The following is a 17,520-nucleotide window of genomic DNA, read 5'->3' as shown; positions in this document are numbered from 1 at the left end:
GTGCAAACAAACAATAAGCAGATAGGAAGGAATCTTTGTCCTCACAGACTTCGGGAAATGAGAGAACATCATTTCATAGTACAATAAAAAACATCACCTGGGATGTTACAACAGCATGTTTATTGAGCACTTGCTAAGCGTCAGGCACAGAGCTCAGCACTTCCCTGAAACCGTCTCATTTAATTTTCAGTGCCACTCCGTGGCACGTGTACTGCTACTGTCCCCGTATGAAAGATGGGGAAGTTGAGGCTTTACAACTTTATAGCTTGCCCCAAATCACAGAGCTAGTAAACAGCAGATTGTCCATACAAACCCAGGTCTGTTGCGCCTCAGTGTCTATGTTCCTAAATCCCATGAGTACCAAGACTCACCCTGATGGGACTGGTCTCCGATGGACACGTTAGGAACGGACCTACCAAAGACAGAGTGATGATATACATACGGTCAATAAAATGGTTTGATTCCACATCTCCTATCTTTGGACTGTATATCCTTCCTGCCCTTTTTTTCTCCCCCTCTCGGTCAGATTAAATCTGCAGTAATAGAGCCTCCAAAGCCCCATGAGATATGTCAGATTGCAGGGGGAAAAAGTCAATTAATTAAAACCCTAGTTGAGAGTGGAGAGATGGGTGAAATAGGTGAAGGGGATTCAGCTCCTGGTTATAAAATACACAGGACACGGGGCTGAAAAGGGAATATAGTCAATAATATGGTAATAACCTTGCATGGTGACAGATGGTGACCGCACTTACCACGGAGAGCGCTGAGTAAGGTAGAGAGTTGTTGAATCACTGTGTTGTACATCTGAAACTAACGTAACATTGTATGTCAACTATACCTCAATAAATACATTTTAAGAAAGCATTTAAGCCCTGCCTATGTCCGAGGCATCCTCTTTTCTCAAGCAGCTGGCATGTGATAAGAGAATACAAAAAACTTAAACCCCAATTAGAATCTGTGAGGTGAACACTGTGCCAGTGCTACGTAGAGTGAAATCACGGGGGCTAACAGGATGGGCACAGATTTTAGTGTCTTTGTGCTTAGAAAATAAGAGATCTCAAATTCTTCTTTTCCATTTCAGTTTCACATGTGTTTCAAGGTTACAACATATTCTAATAGAGAAATGGGGGCAGGGAAGGGTTTACACAATCTTAATATTTTTTTTGAATGTTAAGCACCAGCACACATTCTTTTCCAAATACTTTCAAGGGCATTTTCTTAGAATCAGGTAAATGAGAGCAAGCAAGTGACCTACTTACGGCAAAAAAATGCTCCAGGTTATAAAGGATGGGGAGCCAAGTGCATCCTGGAAACCACAGCATCTGGTCTTGTTTTATGCTTCATCTATCAATCTGCTGTTACAGAAATTGAGAATTAATGTTTCAACTACTGTTTCTTCAGTTTTGGCTGATGAATTCATATCTTTGTTCCTCTCACCCAATCCTTCGCATCTCCTCTCCCATGTAAAACACCATATGGAAGACCACTTATGAAGGTCCCAAACGAATCCTAGGGAAGAGACTCATTCGCCTGTGCTTTAAATCCTCTGCTAATGAATCTATAGTAAGGTTAGACTTCTTCCCAAGCAATTCTGTGTTGATGGATCGTGACTTTCCACAGACAGTATCACTTGAACAGTGTTATTTTCAGTACTGTATGAAGCTGAGTGATAAAATATTGCAGATTTAAAATAAATACTCAAGTTCTAGATGATGTTTATTGCTCACCTAAACTGTAAAAAGGTCCACTTGGCAGTAGTGTTTAAGAAAAAGGATCGTGTAGCGATGTAAGGTTGTGGCTTAGTGCCATCCTGATAACATTAGAAAATCACATACACGCATATTTTAAATTACGTGTAAAAAATTTTTTAAAGTTTATTTTGGGGGGGGGGGAGAAGGGGAGGGGCAGAGGGAATCCCAAGCAAGCTCCACACAGCCAGCACGGAGCCTGACGTGGGACTCAATCCCATGAACCATGAGATCATGACCTGAGCCGAAATCAAGAGTTGGATACTTGAGCCACCCAGGTGCTCCTAAATTATGTGTGAAATTGAAAACACAGAAGCATGAAAAGTAGATTTACGACATGTTCTTTAAACTTGGCTATTGCATCTTTTAGCTCTCTGTGCTTTTTATAGAATGGGGCTACCAATTCATCTTTCCATTCCTTCCAAACTGCTGAAATTTTAATTTTTCGTTCCTTTTGCCTCAACTCCATCTTATTCTTTCTATTGGAGCTTCAAGCACTTAATCTTGGTCTTTCACAGTGTTTTTATGGCTTCAGGCACAGCTTCATATTCTTGCTTTACTTTTCTTCTCCAACTAGTCTATTTAACTTGTCAAAATAATAATGAAGATTATTCTATACTGATGAAATGTTTTTAAAAGAACCAAGGCTACCAAGTGACTATTATACTGGCATAATTACTGCTATATAACTTTATCTATTTGTTGAAGTTCTGCTCTTTTCTATTTTTTTAAAGTTTATTTTTTTATCTTGAGAGAGAGAGAGAGAAAAAATGCAAGTGGGGGAGGGGCAGAAAGGGAATCCCAAGCAGGCTACATGCCATCAGTGCAGAGCCTGACACAGGGTTTGAACCCATGAACTGCGAGGTCATGATCTCAGCCCAAATCAAGAGTCAGATGTTTAATGGACTGAGCCACCCAGGAGCCCCAAAGTTCTGCTCTTTCTAAATCACTGTCAAGGGAATCATTTCTAATGAACAACAAACACGGTCAGGTTTACTGTGCTTACTTATCCACAAATTTCAGATTTGTTTCTCCTTCCAAAGAGATTTTATTTTGAATCTGATCATGAGGGTTCCTTGTCTTGATATCTTGATATATCCCAGCTGACTTAATGGTTCAGCTGATCAGATAGGCTTTGGGGACTGGGGCAATAGAGATTTTTGCAAAAATACATCTAAAATCATCACTCACTAGAGCAGAGTTTCTCAAAGTGTGATCCAAAACTACCCATGTGCAAATCATCTCAGATGCTTATTCAACATTCAAACCCCTGGGCTAAAACTTAGAGCAGTTACATGGGAGCTTCTAAGGCTAGGACCTGGGAATCTGCATTTTGCCATGTTGTCCAACTGTACAGGCCCACAATGAAATCTGAGAACCCCAATCTAAGGAATCCCTTCCCCTTCAGGATGCAGTACAAAGATTTACCTTGGCTGCAGAGCAAATTAATCACACTCCCATCCTAACAAAAGTAAGGGATAATTCAATTCCATGTGGTTCGAAGAACGGCCATAAACTGTTTTAGGAGGCATTGATTAAAAGGAAAGAAAATAAGACAAAAACCCAAAACCTAACTTTCAATAATAAATGCAATAATTATTTTTGATATCTTGATTCCAACGATCACAGGGGGAAGGCCCAGAAAGTCCACAAAAAAAATCTGTTGTTATAATTTCCTGATTAATATTATACATAATGAATTATTTATTGAGCCCCTACTGTGGGCCAAATATGGTGTTTTATGCTGCCAGGGATTATATAAAGCTATCCTGGGATGAAAAGCATATGTTCACTCAGCTCTATTCTGGAAGAACCTCACTGATTTAGTGATTGCTGGAAATGAACATGCATGGTATGTGGGAAGGCAGTAATTTGACGTCTTGGGACCCAGACATAAGAGGCTTCTTAAGAATTTGCTAAATGTAAATTACGTCCAAGAGGTACGTGTGTAGATACTTGGTGTCCAGCCAAAGGACTGGAAAAGGAATGAGCAGCAGCATTGATTTGGGGGCATGTCGACTCTTTAGCACCCGTCTTGGCTGCTTTATCCAACAACTTCCTGTACAATCCTCCAGGTGAATTGAGACTAGAGACAATCACGTTGGGAGCTCCCCTTCATTCTAGAATTCATTTAAGGTGTCCCCAAGAGGGGACCAACGCTTCATGGTTTGCCTGAGACTTCCTCTGTTTCGGCAATCAAAGTCCTAAGTTCCAAAAACCCTCTTGGTGCCAGACAGGCTGAGTAGACTGGTCACCCTGATCCTTAGCATAAGGCAGGTGAGGTCTTTACTCGGTGCATTTTCATTCCGTGAAGGATGGAAATCCATGACCATCTTGAACTTCGCAGCTCCTTTTCTTTACTGGAGAGCGTGACTACTCTAGTGGGACACCTAAAGTTCTTTCCTTCAGTATTCTCTGCCTTTTAGCTCTGGCAATGCATGTTCCAGGAGCATCCAAGCTCAGATTGACTCAGACAGAGGATAATCCTAGGGAACCAGTAGAGAGCCTCTGCCAAGACTGCTGAGCAACCATGGTTTTGGGGTTTGGGTTTGTGGGTTTTTGTGTTGTTTGTTTTTTGTTTCTTTGTAAACATCGTCCAGGTCTCATCATCATCCTGTTCTTCCCAAAGTTCTATCTCCTCTCTAATGAGTCTAGCCCTCCCAAACCTATCTTCATATCATTGAGTATTAAATTCCATCCTAATTGCCATTGAACCCAAGCACAGTTTTAAAATATTTACATATCCCTGCCACCTCATCCTCACCCTTTAAAGCCTTATGATCTTGTCATTTCATAGTCTTCTCTCAGCTAAACGTTAAAACATAACTGGGATGAAACTACTATCTCAAAGAGAAAGTGTAAAGCGTAGGGTGTGAATTAGACAGACTTGGTTCCAGCGAAATTTGCCAATTAGGTACAGGAACTTGGGAAAGTTTCTTTCCCCAAGCCTCAAAATCTGCTCATCTATAAAAACAGAGAAAGCAATGGCTACTTCAGAGGACTGGGTTTTTTGAGGAATTTAAATTATGGATTTGAAGCACACTGAAGCCTACAGCCTGATACTTAGTAGGCTTTCAATATACTGCAGCGACTTTCCTCACCCCAGCATCACACGCTTGTAACAAGGGTGGCATACACTAACTTTTACTATCAGGCTGCAGAATTTCAGATATCAGAGACGATGGCCAAAGCAGAAAGAGGAGGGTAGAGAGCAACCGTCTCACTGCTTCGTAGTCTCACCTCCTCTATCTGAAGGAAGTATCTGGAAACAGTGGCTAATGTCATCTTGCCCCCTGGTAGCCTGTGTGTTTTCAGGAGGCGCGGGCCTTGCTCCCTGGGGACCTCTGGTGTCACGTCTCTCATTCTGGAAAGGGGAAGGTGTAGAAGAAAAAGGGAAGTCACCGAAATGCAAAACCTGGTACCAGATAACCTATTCTGCTCCGAATACCGGTCCTGCCTGGGTGGGCTGCAAAGTTGTTTTGCAGGATTTTCAGGCGCCACCCCCAGGTGTTTGTCAGCGCGCGGAGACGGGGGAGGAGGGTGAGCTCACCCGAGAAACTGAAAGGCAGATGGTGAGGGGCGGGGGGTGGCCATGCGCGTCAGCGCTTTGGCTAAAGGACAGACGGAACAGCGGCCTCACGTGGGGTGAGGGGCTAAGGGCGGGAGTTAGGATCGAGGAGGAGTCAGGGAAGAAGTCTGCGGAGACACCGGGCATTTCCTGGCACTATGAGGAAGGCTCCCCGATGTGTCAGTGTCGCACCCGGAGCCCGCGAGCTGGGCAGGGTCCTTCTGCGATCAGCGCCTTCCCCTATCGTACCTCTGAGACTCCGCAGCTAAACCCGGAGCCTGAGCGAGGGCTGCAAGCGGACACACCCGCTTCGCGGGAAGCCTCAGTCCCGCAGAGGGCGCCTCAGTCCCGCAGAGGGCAAGAGAGATCTTGCGGGACGAGCGCTCTCCCGTCCGCGGCCCCCCGCCATTCCTGAGAGCCGGAAACGCGCTCCCTTCTCGCCGTCGGCCCGGGGTGGCGCATGCTCCGTGCGAGGGGGCGGGTCACGGTTCCCGCCGGAAGCATTCTCTCCCAGGCGGCGTTTCCTTCCTGTGTGAGGCTGGCTGAGGGCTTCTGCTGCCTCAGTGTCCGCCCTGGGGTGAGTAGCGGGGTCCTCGTGGGACGGGCGCGGGCTCCCGCGGAGCCCCCTTGGGGACCGGCTGGCCTCCGGGAAGCCGAGCAGGAGAGGTCATCGCGCCCTCCTCCCACGCCCCACCTCGGTGCCGCCCCTCCGGCGTCCCGCAGCCCTTGGTATCCCGCGGATTAACCTCCAAGGGCGTCCCGGGCCTCGCCTTGGCTTCCGGCCCGGCCTAGGCCCTTAGGTCTCCCGCTAGCGCTACCCCTCTGACTGATGCCACTTGCGAGGGGACCTGTGTAGGCAGCTGGGGCGCTGCGGGGGCTTGGGGGCGTCCCGGGCGACCTCGGCACCGGGGGATCCTGGGCGGAGGCGGCCGGAGGGAGCCGGGTCTGACTGTCGGCCCGGCGCTGCCACCACCTAGTGCAGAGGCGGAGGCGGTTCTTCGGGCCAGGGCTCGCTTTCGCAGAGGATGGTGCTGTCCGTAATAACGCGTCCTTTATGTGAAGGTTGGCAGGCATTGTCACAGGCTGTGTTCCTGGGGCCTTGTTGCCTGCGAAACTGGGACTCCGGGGTTGAGAAAAACTTTCTGCAACCCCGCGGTGCAATAGGACCGAAACACTCTACCCTCGGCCCCTCAGCTGTCAGTCGATTGCTTAGTGACGAGGTGGTCCGATTTCCAAAAGTTTGCTGCCCTGAAACGGAGAACTCTCTTAAGTGAAACTCCCTGGGATCACGTTTGCCTAACAGATAACTGCGAATTGGCAGCGTTTGGGTTTCTTTCTTAGTTGCACGTAATACTGTTTGTTTATGTACATATTTGTGTGTGCATTTGGTTCGTCGCTAACGTCTATACACGATTGAAACCCATGCCCTACTGTTGTAGGCAAATGGAGCTTTGGTTGTGTTTTCTGCTGTCGTGGCACGGCTCCTGCAACGGCCTTAACATTGCAGGTGTATCAATGTCGTATGAATGATAGATGAGTGTACAATAAAGTATATACAGTTTCAACCTACAAGTAGAAGTTTCTGTTTCATTTCAGGATTTCAAAGTCATTGTAAAAGACGGACTACTGTTTTAGGGGTGGCCATAGGTCTAGAGTACGACAGGCACTAACTTAAATTCAGGAATATGTGTAGCTACCAGGTTTTATGTCATGATACTCCCTGTAGGATTCGAAAGTGGCATTGTCTCGATGTCTGGGATGTACTGAAAATCGCCCTAGTTGTTCGTGCAGTTCGGCGAACATCCAGCAGATGGCGGTTTCATCACCGGCAACCCAAACTTTTCAATAAATGGAATCCTTTTATTCAGCTGTCACTAGTTTTCATAGATTAGGCTAATAAGACCTTGATTTTTGCCTACTGGCTTATTTTCCTGTATGAATAATATCCCCACACAATGATTCCACAGGTTCCAACTGCATTTTCAAATGGACCCTGTTGGAATGAAGGTTAGCTCGGTCAATTTTCCTCTTATCAGAAGTGGAGTGCTGTTAACTCCTCTTTAGGAGTCCGTGCTGACGGATGAAAGCACACTTCAGTTTGTTACATGAGAGATTTTAATTAGGTGGCTCCTCCCTAGCTCCGTTTATAAAAATATAATTAATAACTGGACTGTGTGTTCCTTGAGCAAAGTCATTGTCTCTTAGCCATTATCGTATGCCAGTATATAGTAGGCATTATATATATATTCATGTTCAGGAGGCGCTTTATGGTTTGACTCAAATCACTTAATGTCCCTAGGTCAAAGTTTCTTCATCTGAAATGAAGGCTTTCAATTATTTTGTTAAGTCAGTTGAAGTTAATGATGTGCTGCTGTGAAGTAAATGGCCCCTAGTGATGGAGACACGTGGAACCCTTGACTTTCTGTTTTGGAAATCGTTCAAAAGTCTGGCAGTGGTTTTGTTGGAATGATAGAGTGGGAAGTTTTTCTGCAGTCAGAGTTTATCTTTTGAACAGATAATTACTGAGTAGCCTCTCATGTGGAGAAGATTATCAATCCCTTTTTATAAGGAGTTGAATTCTGGTTGAGTAGGCTAGGCATTATATAAGCTCAATAATGGGGCCACATGAATAATACAGGATATCAATGTGATCTGAAGGCTTTGAGGTGTGGGTAGAATTTGACTGATCCTGGATAAAGGGGGAGAACTGGCCCATCTGGGGCACCAGGCAAATACTGTAGAGGGAAAATACACGTAGCGTTTTCTGGTACCAGTGCCTCCAGCTACAGAAGGGGTGAGAAGTTCCTCTTTGGGGCTAGGTTAGGATGCCTTGAATGCTTGGAAATCCTGTTAGTAAAGGAAAAGCTTTGGGGAATTGTCGGAGCTATCCCAGGGGAGGGCAGCGAAGGTCTTTAACTGGGTAGTAGGCGTGAGAAGGCAAACCTGATGTTAGAGGAGAAAAGACCATGGATGGTAATCTTTGCGGTTCCTGATTTTCACCTGTTGCTGAGCTGCCTGTGCAAAGTCTCACTTACTCCTTTTCACCTGAGAGCAGAATATATTCTCTCCCTCTGCCTCCCCCTCTCTTATTCGTATAGCATAGCACTCAGCACGGTCCTGCGCTATGAGAAACTAATGACATTGTTCGAAGCCGAGATCCTATTTTGCAAAATGTGATAGTCAAATCATCCCCTAACAGCCTTAGTTTTCTGGGTAGTTACTGCCTTTGATAGGCACGTGCATGCCTTCTGCAAGCCTGTACGGGACTGATCTAGCTGCTCAGAGATGCATGTCAAAGCAGGCATGTTGCCTCCTTTTTTCCTCTCTTGGGTGAGTACTATAATCTTGTGGCTCAAAAATGTTTGAATGTATTGCTTCATATTTAGCTGGGTTGTTGGAAACGATAGGATGCCTCAAAAAATTTAACGTCACTTATTAATAGAGAAAATGTCATGTTTAAATTTAAGCAGGCCTTGAAAACCTTTAGAAGTAAGTCTGACTCTTAAATATGGAGAACAAACTGAGGGTTGCTGGAGGGGTCGTGCGTGGGAGGGGGAATGGGCTAAATGGGTAAGGAGCTCTAAGGAATCTACTCCTGAAATCATTGTTCACTATATGCTAACTAACTTGGATGTAAATTAAAAAAATTAAATTAAAAAAAGTAAGTCTGAGGGAGAAGCAAGTCTGTTCACGGTTTTAATTTCACTCAGAAATCACCTGCTGTCCATTGCACTTAGAAGAAATTCTTTTCACACTAGTAATGGGCTGCCTTCTTCAGTTGGGTTAGTGTTATAGTCAGTGTATCTCTGCATTTTCTGAAGTGGTTATTTAAAAGCTGTTTAAAAGAGTAAATAAATACTTTAAGATATTGAATGCATTTTTCATCTAGAGTTATTGTCTGCTTAAATTCTGTGAGCTTTTAGGAAAATTCATTAAAAAGTATAATAAATCTTCAGTGTTTTAATATGTGCCTTCATTTTCCAAAGAGAGCTTAAAATGTGTGTGTTGAACATTTGAAAATTCATTTTCCCTCAAAATAAACCCTTTAAGGTAGATATTGTTGAATTTGACTAAGTTTTTCCTGCTGAGGGTGAACTACATCTCAGTCTCCCAGTTTTAATCAATGTAGTTATTACCTAGTGACATTTCTGTTTGTGTTTTAAGGTTAATCAAGATGGTACATGCTGAAGCCTTTTCTCGTCCCTTGAGTCGGAATGAAGTTGTTGGTTTAATTTTCCGTTTGACAATATTTGGTGCAGTGACATACTTCACAATCAAATGGATGGTAGATGCAATCGATCCCACCAGAAAGCAGAAAGTGGAAGCTCAGAAACAGGTACGAGTGAGATGTCTGAGGGTCACTTTCCTTGCAGCTAGCTGCGGTTTGGCCGTAAAACAAGGGGTATAGTAGAATTGTACACTGAGAGGTTCGCCGTGTGAAAATGTGTTTGCACATCATATTTAATTTCATTGTTTCTTAAAAAAGTGCTCGCTTCTCAACTTTCCAACTCTGTTAGTAACTTACCAGAATAAAAAAATGATGAAGAATAAAGACATTCCAGCGTTTTGTTGTGAACATGTTCATTAGAAGGTTTTTGTCAGCTAATGAATGAGGGAGTCTAGGTAAAATTTGTCAACAGACTGAAGAAAAACAATTTATCTTTAGTAATGGTATACAATTTGTTTTGCATGACATTTGAAATGTGGATAATACTGATAAGCTGCGATCTCACACTTGCAAACTACTCTGATTTCTAATTTAAAAATTGTTAAATGTTATTAGTATAAGTAGTAGTTTTTAATTTTTTTCTGTTATTGCCTCTTGTGGTCATTTCCTTATTAGGATGATATATTTGCTTTGGTGTCTATTCTCAGTCAAAAAAGTAAAACCCTCAAGGAGCCTCTCAAATTTTTCTTGCTGTTTGAGGGCAAGATGTTCCTCCTGTTCGTCAATTTTTAGATTCCTTCTGTGAGTTGTGACTGGTGAACTCAGTAAACATTTACTGAGCTCCTAGCAGATTCTTGGTGCCAAGGGTAAAAGATGAATAAATCTTGTTCTTTTAAAATGCTCGGGGCTAGTGTGGCAACCCGGGATGTGGATAGATGACTGCCTCACGGCGCTGCGCATAGTTTGTAAATCGGCAAGAATCAGTGTCACGAACACTGCTTAGTGTTTGTAACTGAAAAGCAGTTCGAACAGGTATGAGTTTGTTCCCTAAATTTGATTACAAAATAGTTGACTCGAGGTCTCAATTATGTCATGATATCAGTCATTTTGTCACTCTTTGAGATGTCTGACCATCGCCAGGTATGTGTGTGTGTGTGCACGCGCGCCCGTGTGTCTGTGTAACTAAGTATATCCTCGTGTCAGCTGAAGTGCAGCTTTTCCCGCCGCCTACACTATGAAAGCCCACTTCAGTCTGAGGTCACAGTGTTAACAGGTCGTATCATTTTCAGAATTTTTAAAATCAGAGATGTGACTATCTTTTAAAGTTTATTTTATTTTGAGAGGGGGAGGGAGAGGGGCAGAGAGAGAGGAGAGAGAGAAGAAACCCAAGCAGGCTCAGTGTTTTCAGTACAGAGCCTGCCACAGGGCCTGATCCCATGAACCTCAAGATCATGACCTGAGCTGAAACCAGAGTCGGATGCTCAACCACCACCACCCGCCTCACTTAAAAAAAAAAAAAAAAAAAGAATGCTGGAAGGACTTCGTGATTATATGGGAAAAGAAAAAGGACATTTTACAAATGAATCCAAGATTTGTCTAGAGTCCTCGGAGACTCCGAGTGTGTTTCATAGAGGTTTAGAAACTAGTAGCTAGGGCACATTTGTGGGAAGATGATACTTGATTTGGGCATATTGAGTTTGTATTGGTGGTAGGAATCCTGGGGAAAATGTTCATCCAGCAGTTACAGTTGTAGGTGTACATCTTGGAGGAAAGATCAGTCCTCAGAGCATCCATGAGATGCTCGTAAGTAGTCGGACTCCTTAGAGAAGTGAGTCTCACTGGATGCAGTGGGCCCCAGGGTGATTCTTGTAAAAACGTATCATTTGTGGGGTTTCCCCAAACCACTCCTCCATCTTCCTCCTACCACCATCAGGATTTATATGTTCAAACTTTGTTGAGAGTTTTTCATGTAGTTGTCACTGTGATAGATGCGGATGACTATTGGGAGCAATGAGATCTCTAAAGGAGATGCTATCAAACACCATGAATAGTAGGCCAAAGAGTCAGCCTTCATCTAGGGAATGGGGAGATGAAGTGAAGCCAGTGGAGAATGAATAGGTCAGTTAGGGTAACTAGATACCCGGACTCACCTTTCTGCTGAGAACAACTAAACGATCTAGATAAAATATTTTCTAAAATCATCTTAAAGGTATTCATGAGCTAGCAAGAAAGTAAGAAATTCAGCTAAAAAACTGAAGGCAAAGATCGGAAAAGATATGATGAGCTTTGATGGCCAGCTTTCACGTTGGAGGAGAATTTGCTGAACCCACTGAATTTGAACTTCTCTTTTTATGGCCTAGAGGAGCTCAGGACACAAAGCACAGGCCTATTCCAAGGTAGGGTATCCAAGAGACAACAGTCCCATAAATCTTTGACTCCAAAAGACTATACCCTCTGGTAATTCACCTAAAGATAAAGATGTGAGATGGTTTAAAAAGAGAAATTTAAGACATACACTGGTTGAAGTGCCACGTAGAAATTGTAGATACAGAAAGTTGTTGAGAATAAAGTGATGGAAAATGCATATACCATACAAATACAAAGAGAAAGCTGGGTGAACAAAAATAAACTTTAAGGCAAAAATATTAGAGAAAACAAGGTTCATTATGGAATGATTAAACGTTCTGTTCAACAAGAAATAGAACATTTCTGTATTCGTGTGCATCTATTAATGCAGCCTCAAAATATATAAAGCAAAAAACTGATCGAACTATAAGGAGAAATAACATATCCATCATCATGGTGAAAGGTTTTTAACATTGCTTTCAGTAATTGGTAGATGAAAAGTTTTTTTGCTTTGTTTTGTTTTAATTCCAAACTGTCAACACACAGTGTTACATTAGCTTCAGGTGCAAAATACAGTGGTTGGTCAATTCTATACATTTCTCAGTGCTCATCATGATCAGTATACTCTTAATTCCCCTTCACCTGTCTTACCTATTCCCTGCCCCCACCTCCTTTCTGGTAACTGTCAGTTTCTCCTCTATAGTTAAGAGTCTATATTTTTGTTTGCCTCCTTTTTCTCTGTTCGTTTGTTTTGTTTCTTAAATTCCACATATGGTGTTTGTCTTTCTCTGATTGACTTATTCACGTAACATTATACCCTATACATCCATCCATGTTGTCACAAATGGCAAGATTTCATTCGTTTTGACAGCTGAGTAATCTATTGTGTATCTAGACCACATCTTCTTTATCCATTCATCTATTGATGGACACTTGGGCTGCTTCCATAATTTGGCCCTTGTAAACAATGCTGCAGTACACATAGGGGTGCATGTATCTTTTTGCATTAGTGTTTTTATTCTGTGGGTAAGTACCCAGTAGTGGAATTACTGGATCGTATGGTAATTCTAGTCTTAATTTTTTGGGGGTACCTCCATACTGTCTTCCACAGTGGCTACACCAGTTTGCACTCCCACCAACAGTGTGAGTGTTCCGTTTGCTCTGCATTCTTGCCAACACTTGTTGTTTCTTGTGTTTTTTATTTTAGCCGTTGACAGATGTGAGGTGATATTGTGGTTTTGATTTGCATTTCCCTGATGGTGAGTGACATTGAGCATCTTTTCATGTGTCTGTTGGCCATCTGGATGTCTTTGGAGAAATGTCTGTGATGATTATTTGGGTTTTTTGATGTTGAATTGTGTAATATCTTTTTTTTTTTTTAATGTTAATTTTTGAGAGAGAGAGCGAGAGAGTGAGCAAATGGGAGAGGGGCAGAGAGAGAGGGAGACAAAGAGTTCAAAGCAGGCTCCAGGCTCCTAACCGTAAGCACAGAGCCTAATGGGGGGCTCAAACTCACGAACCGCAAGATCATGACCTGAGCTGAGGTCAGATGCTTGACTGACTGAGCCACCCAGACGCCCCAAATTATATAAGTTCTTTATATAATTTGGATACTAACCCTTTATCGGATCTGTCATTTGCAAATACCTCTCTCATTCAGTAGATTGTCTTTTAGTTTTGTTGATTGCTTCCCTTTATGATGTGCAGAAGCTTTTCTATTTTGATGTGGTCAGATGAAACATTTTTAAAAATCTGTAAGGATATAGCAGATTTAAGTAAGTAGCAGCTTATCTAGTGGCCATGTATAGCATATTGTGCATCAGACAAACGCAGCGTACATATCCAAGGCACTCATGTAGGATTTACAAAATTGGACGGTTGCCGCATTGTACAGCAGACATCGGGCTTCGTGGTACTGGTAGCGTGCTTGTTACATCCCCCCGCTCCAGTGCAGAACAGGAAGGTCAGTAAATACCCAGGACGCTTGGACTTTTTTTTTTTTTTTTGAAGGAGAGAGAGACAGAGCATGAAGGGGGCGTGGAGGGGCAGAGAGAAAGGGAGACAGAGTCTGAAATGGGCTCCAAGCTCCGAGCTGTCAGCACAGAGCCCGACGTGGAGCTCGAACTCACAAACTGCAAGATCATGACCTGAGCAGAAGTCGGATGCTTAACCGGCTGAGCCACCCAGGTGCCCCCCAGTACGCTTGGAAAGTAAGAAACATCTCTGAAGATCTCCTCAGTGAAAGGAAATATAATACAAATTAGAAAATATTTATAATTGAATTAAACGTCATGTATTAAATGGTACTCAGAGATTTATAGTCTTAAGTGTTTGTTACAAAAGAAGGGAGAAGATTAATTAAATCTCCAACTTAAGCTCAAGAAAAGATTTTCAACATAAACCCACAAATAATGAAAAAATGGGAATAGTCAAGGTAAGACAAATTAATAAGAAATGAATATACAATAGAAGAGTGAATAAAAATACAGAAAATTAATACAGAGTAAAGAAAGTCAGTGAAGCCAATATGTTAGTTATTTGAAAATACAAAAATTTTTGACAGGTTTGTAAAACCAATCATGAAAAAAGAATGAAGCCACCAATAAATATTACTAGGAATGATGAAGGAAACATAATGACGATGCTGCAGACGTTAAAAATAAGGAAAGTAAATAATCGCCAATAAGTGTAAAAACCTAGACAGACTCTTAGAAAAATACTTATTTCCGTGACTGACTTAAGAATTAGAAGACGACGGGCATGTGGGCGGCTCAGTTGTTTTAGCCTCTGACTCTTGATTCCGGCTCGGGTCAGGATCCCATGGTTTGTGGGATAGGGCCCAGTGTCAGGGTCTGTGCGGGACACGGAGCCTGCTTCAGATTCTCCGTCCCTCCCTTTGCACGTGCACTCTCACTCTCTCTTTCTCAAAATAGATAAATAAACTTTTTTTAAACATTAGGTGACGAGGGCCACCTGGGTGGCTCAGTTAAGCGTCAGGCCTCTTGATTCCAGCTCAGGTCCTGATCTCATGGTGGTGGCATCGAGCCCCGCATTGGGCTCCACACCGGCTGTGGATCCTGCTTAGGATCCTCTCTCATCCCCTTGCCCTCCCCCCCCCCCCCCGCCCCGCCACTTGCATGCGCTCTCTCTCAAAGGAAGGTAGGATTAGAAAACGTGGATACTTAGTCTCATACCTATGAAGTAATATTGGACACATATTTTGATAAAGATTACTCCAGGCCCATCAAGTTTTACTGGTAAATTCTAGAAACATATAAAGAATAAATTTATAATAACAACCTGATGCAAACTCTGAGGGCAGCATAATAACAATTCTAAAACTTGTCACAGGCTTGATCTCGATTGTAAATGAATAGAAAAACCTTAAAATATTAGCAAGTTGAATTTAGCAGTGTATAAAAAAAAAAAAGGTAACATATTATGACCAGTACGATTTATTCCAGGAATTTAAGGCTGGCTTCATTTGAGGAATAAATATATTTATTCTATAATAACAGATTAAAGGATAAAACTGTGATTATCTCAAATGCAGAAAAAGCCTTTGTTAAAATTAAATATTCATTCTTTTTAGAAAAGCTCTTAGTAAAAAGCTCTTAGTATCTTAGGAATAGAAGATAATGTCTTTAGCCTGATGCAGTGAATTTACTATAGAAAACATACTTCATGGTAAATAGTTGAAAGCATTTCCTTTATGATTAGGAGCAAGTCAAGGGAGCCTGTTGTCATCACTTCTGTGTAACATTTTACTGTTAATGATGCATAAATCAAGAAAAAACAAGAGATAGAAGGATTGGAAGAGAAAAAATTAAACAGTCATTAAACACAGATAATACAATAATCTACATAGAAAGTAAACAACATCTGTAGCAAAGCTGTCAGGATTAATAAGAATTTAAGGGCCGCTGGATATAAAATTAGTATACAAAAATCAACTATTTCTGTGTACCCACCGCAGTTTGAAAATGCAGCTTTATAAAGATAGTGTTTACAGTAGTATCAAAAATACACAATAACTGGGCGCCTGGGTGGCTCAGTCAATGGAAGTGTCTGACTTCAGCCCAAGTCATAATCTCACAGTTTGGGGGTTTGAGCCCTGCACTGGGCTCTCTTCTGCCAGCACAGATCCTGTCTCCTTTTCTCTGCCCCTCCCCCACCCATCCTCCCTCCCTCCCTCTCTCTCCCTCTCTCTGTCTCTGTCTCTCAAAAATAAACATTAAAAAAATACATAATAACTGACAAGCACAAGTTGTACAGCACATTATTTTTTAACATTTATCTTTGAGAGAAAGAGATGGAGTGCGAGCCAGGGAGAGGGCAGAGAGAGGAGACACAGAACCTGAAGATCCAAAACACGTTCCAGGTGCTGAGCCATCAGCACAGAGCCTGACATGGGGATTGAACTCACAAACTGCAAGACCATGACCTGAGCCGAAGTCAGACGTTCAACCGACTGAGCCACCCAGGCTCCTGTACAACACATTTTTAATGAAAATTACAAAATGATTGAAAGCTACACTTCAATGCAATGCCAGTGAAAAAATACTGACAGGCTTTTTTTGTTGTATTTTTTTTCTAAAATTTTTATGGAGGAATAAAAGTTGAGATATAGGCAAAACACTCTTGAAAACAAGATGTATATTGGGGGAGGGAGAATTTGCCCTAATTTATATCAAAACTTTTCACAAAGCTACAGTTATTAAGACAGTATGTTATTGGTACAGGGGTGGATTGGCAAATTCAGCAGAGTGGAGTCGAGAAACAGACCTAGGCATGCTGTGGGAAATTGATGTATGAAAGGACTGGCTCTGCTTTGTACGTAGATTATTGGAGAAAGGATGAACCAATAACTGACACTTGGACAGTTGGTTCTATATGAGAGGGAGTAAAATTCGATTTTTACTTGGTACCATTTACAATAATCTCTTCCGTAGATTAACGACTTGAATTTATTCGTGTAACAAATATTTATAGAGCACATGCTCTATGGTTCTTTTGCCTCACCTGTAAATTCTAAAGGCTTTTTTTTTTAACATCTACCCAATTATTAATAACACCCAAAAAATGGCCAGAGGAGTAGTAATAAAACCAGGATAATGTAAGGTGCTGGTACTAGTCTTTCCCATCCCAACACACCTGAAATAGACAAAACAGCGCACACTGTAGAAGTCGTTCATTGTGGCAGTCAATTGGAACTGGAAGGCCTACATTCTGAAATCACAGAACTAATTGGGGGAAGTCAGTGGGTGTTGAATGTAACTTTAAATAAGCCCCTCCTCACATTTGTCTCCCACTGTCTGAAAAATCCTTTGGTCAAGTCCTCAAAACCAAAGGAAGAGAAGGTTGCAAAAGAGAATTGGTTGTGAATGTTGTGTCATAGAGTGATCCAGGAGGAAAGGAGAATATGGAGAATGTGATCAGAAAAAGTGGTCCATAAATGTAGAGTGCTTTCCATTCACTGGGGACAGCAAGCAGCATTTAAAGTAAAAGAATGTGGTCGTTCCAGAGTTTGCTGGCGGACAGGTAAAGAAGGAAAGGGAAAAGACTAACGCAGAAGGAGGAGGTGGAGAGTTGCTGCCAAAGAGGATGGAGGTGGGTCCCAGAGGGGTCGGGATCAGTGGTCACGAGAACCTTTTAAGGTCGAGTTCATTTGCTCTCAGTGAAGTGGGGCG

At 42.4% G+C, this 17,520-nt stretch overlaps 1 protein-coding gene across 3 annotated transcripts in view; it reads left to right on the top strand.

The window, feature by feature from the left end:
- ATAD1 (ATPase family AAA domain containing 1) overlaps nucleotides 1-17,520 on the top strand; it is a 73,766-nt gene that overhangs the window by 15,232 nt on the left and 41,014 nt on the right. Inside the window, exons 1-2 of one of the 3 annotated variants that reach the window (XM_042961250.1) lie at nucleotides 5,816-5,893; nucleotides 9,481-9,652. In XM_042961250.1, the coding sequence (XP_042817184.1) occupies nucleotides 9,491-9,652 (162 nt within the window). In that variant the 5' untranslated portion in view covers nucleotides 5,816-5,893; nucleotides 9,481-9,490. Of the gene's footprint in view, nucleotides 1-5,815; nucleotides 5,894-7,836; nucleotides 8,647-9,480; nucleotides 9,653-17,520 lie in introns of those variants that run through there. The other 2 variants (XM_007079258.3, XM_015536261.2) reach the window with 2 other exon arrangements.

This window comes from Panthera tigris, chromosome D2 (assembly GCF_018350195.1).
Source record: "Panthera tigris isolate Pti1 chromosome D2, P.tigris_Pti1_mat1.1, whole genome shotgun sequence".
Taxonomy (NCBI): domain Eukaryota; kingdom Metazoa; phylum Chordata; class Mammalia; order Carnivora; family Felidae; genus Panthera; species Panthera tigris.
Note: the sequence above shows the minus strand (reverse complement) of the source record. Positions and strands in the feature narration are given on the sequence as shown.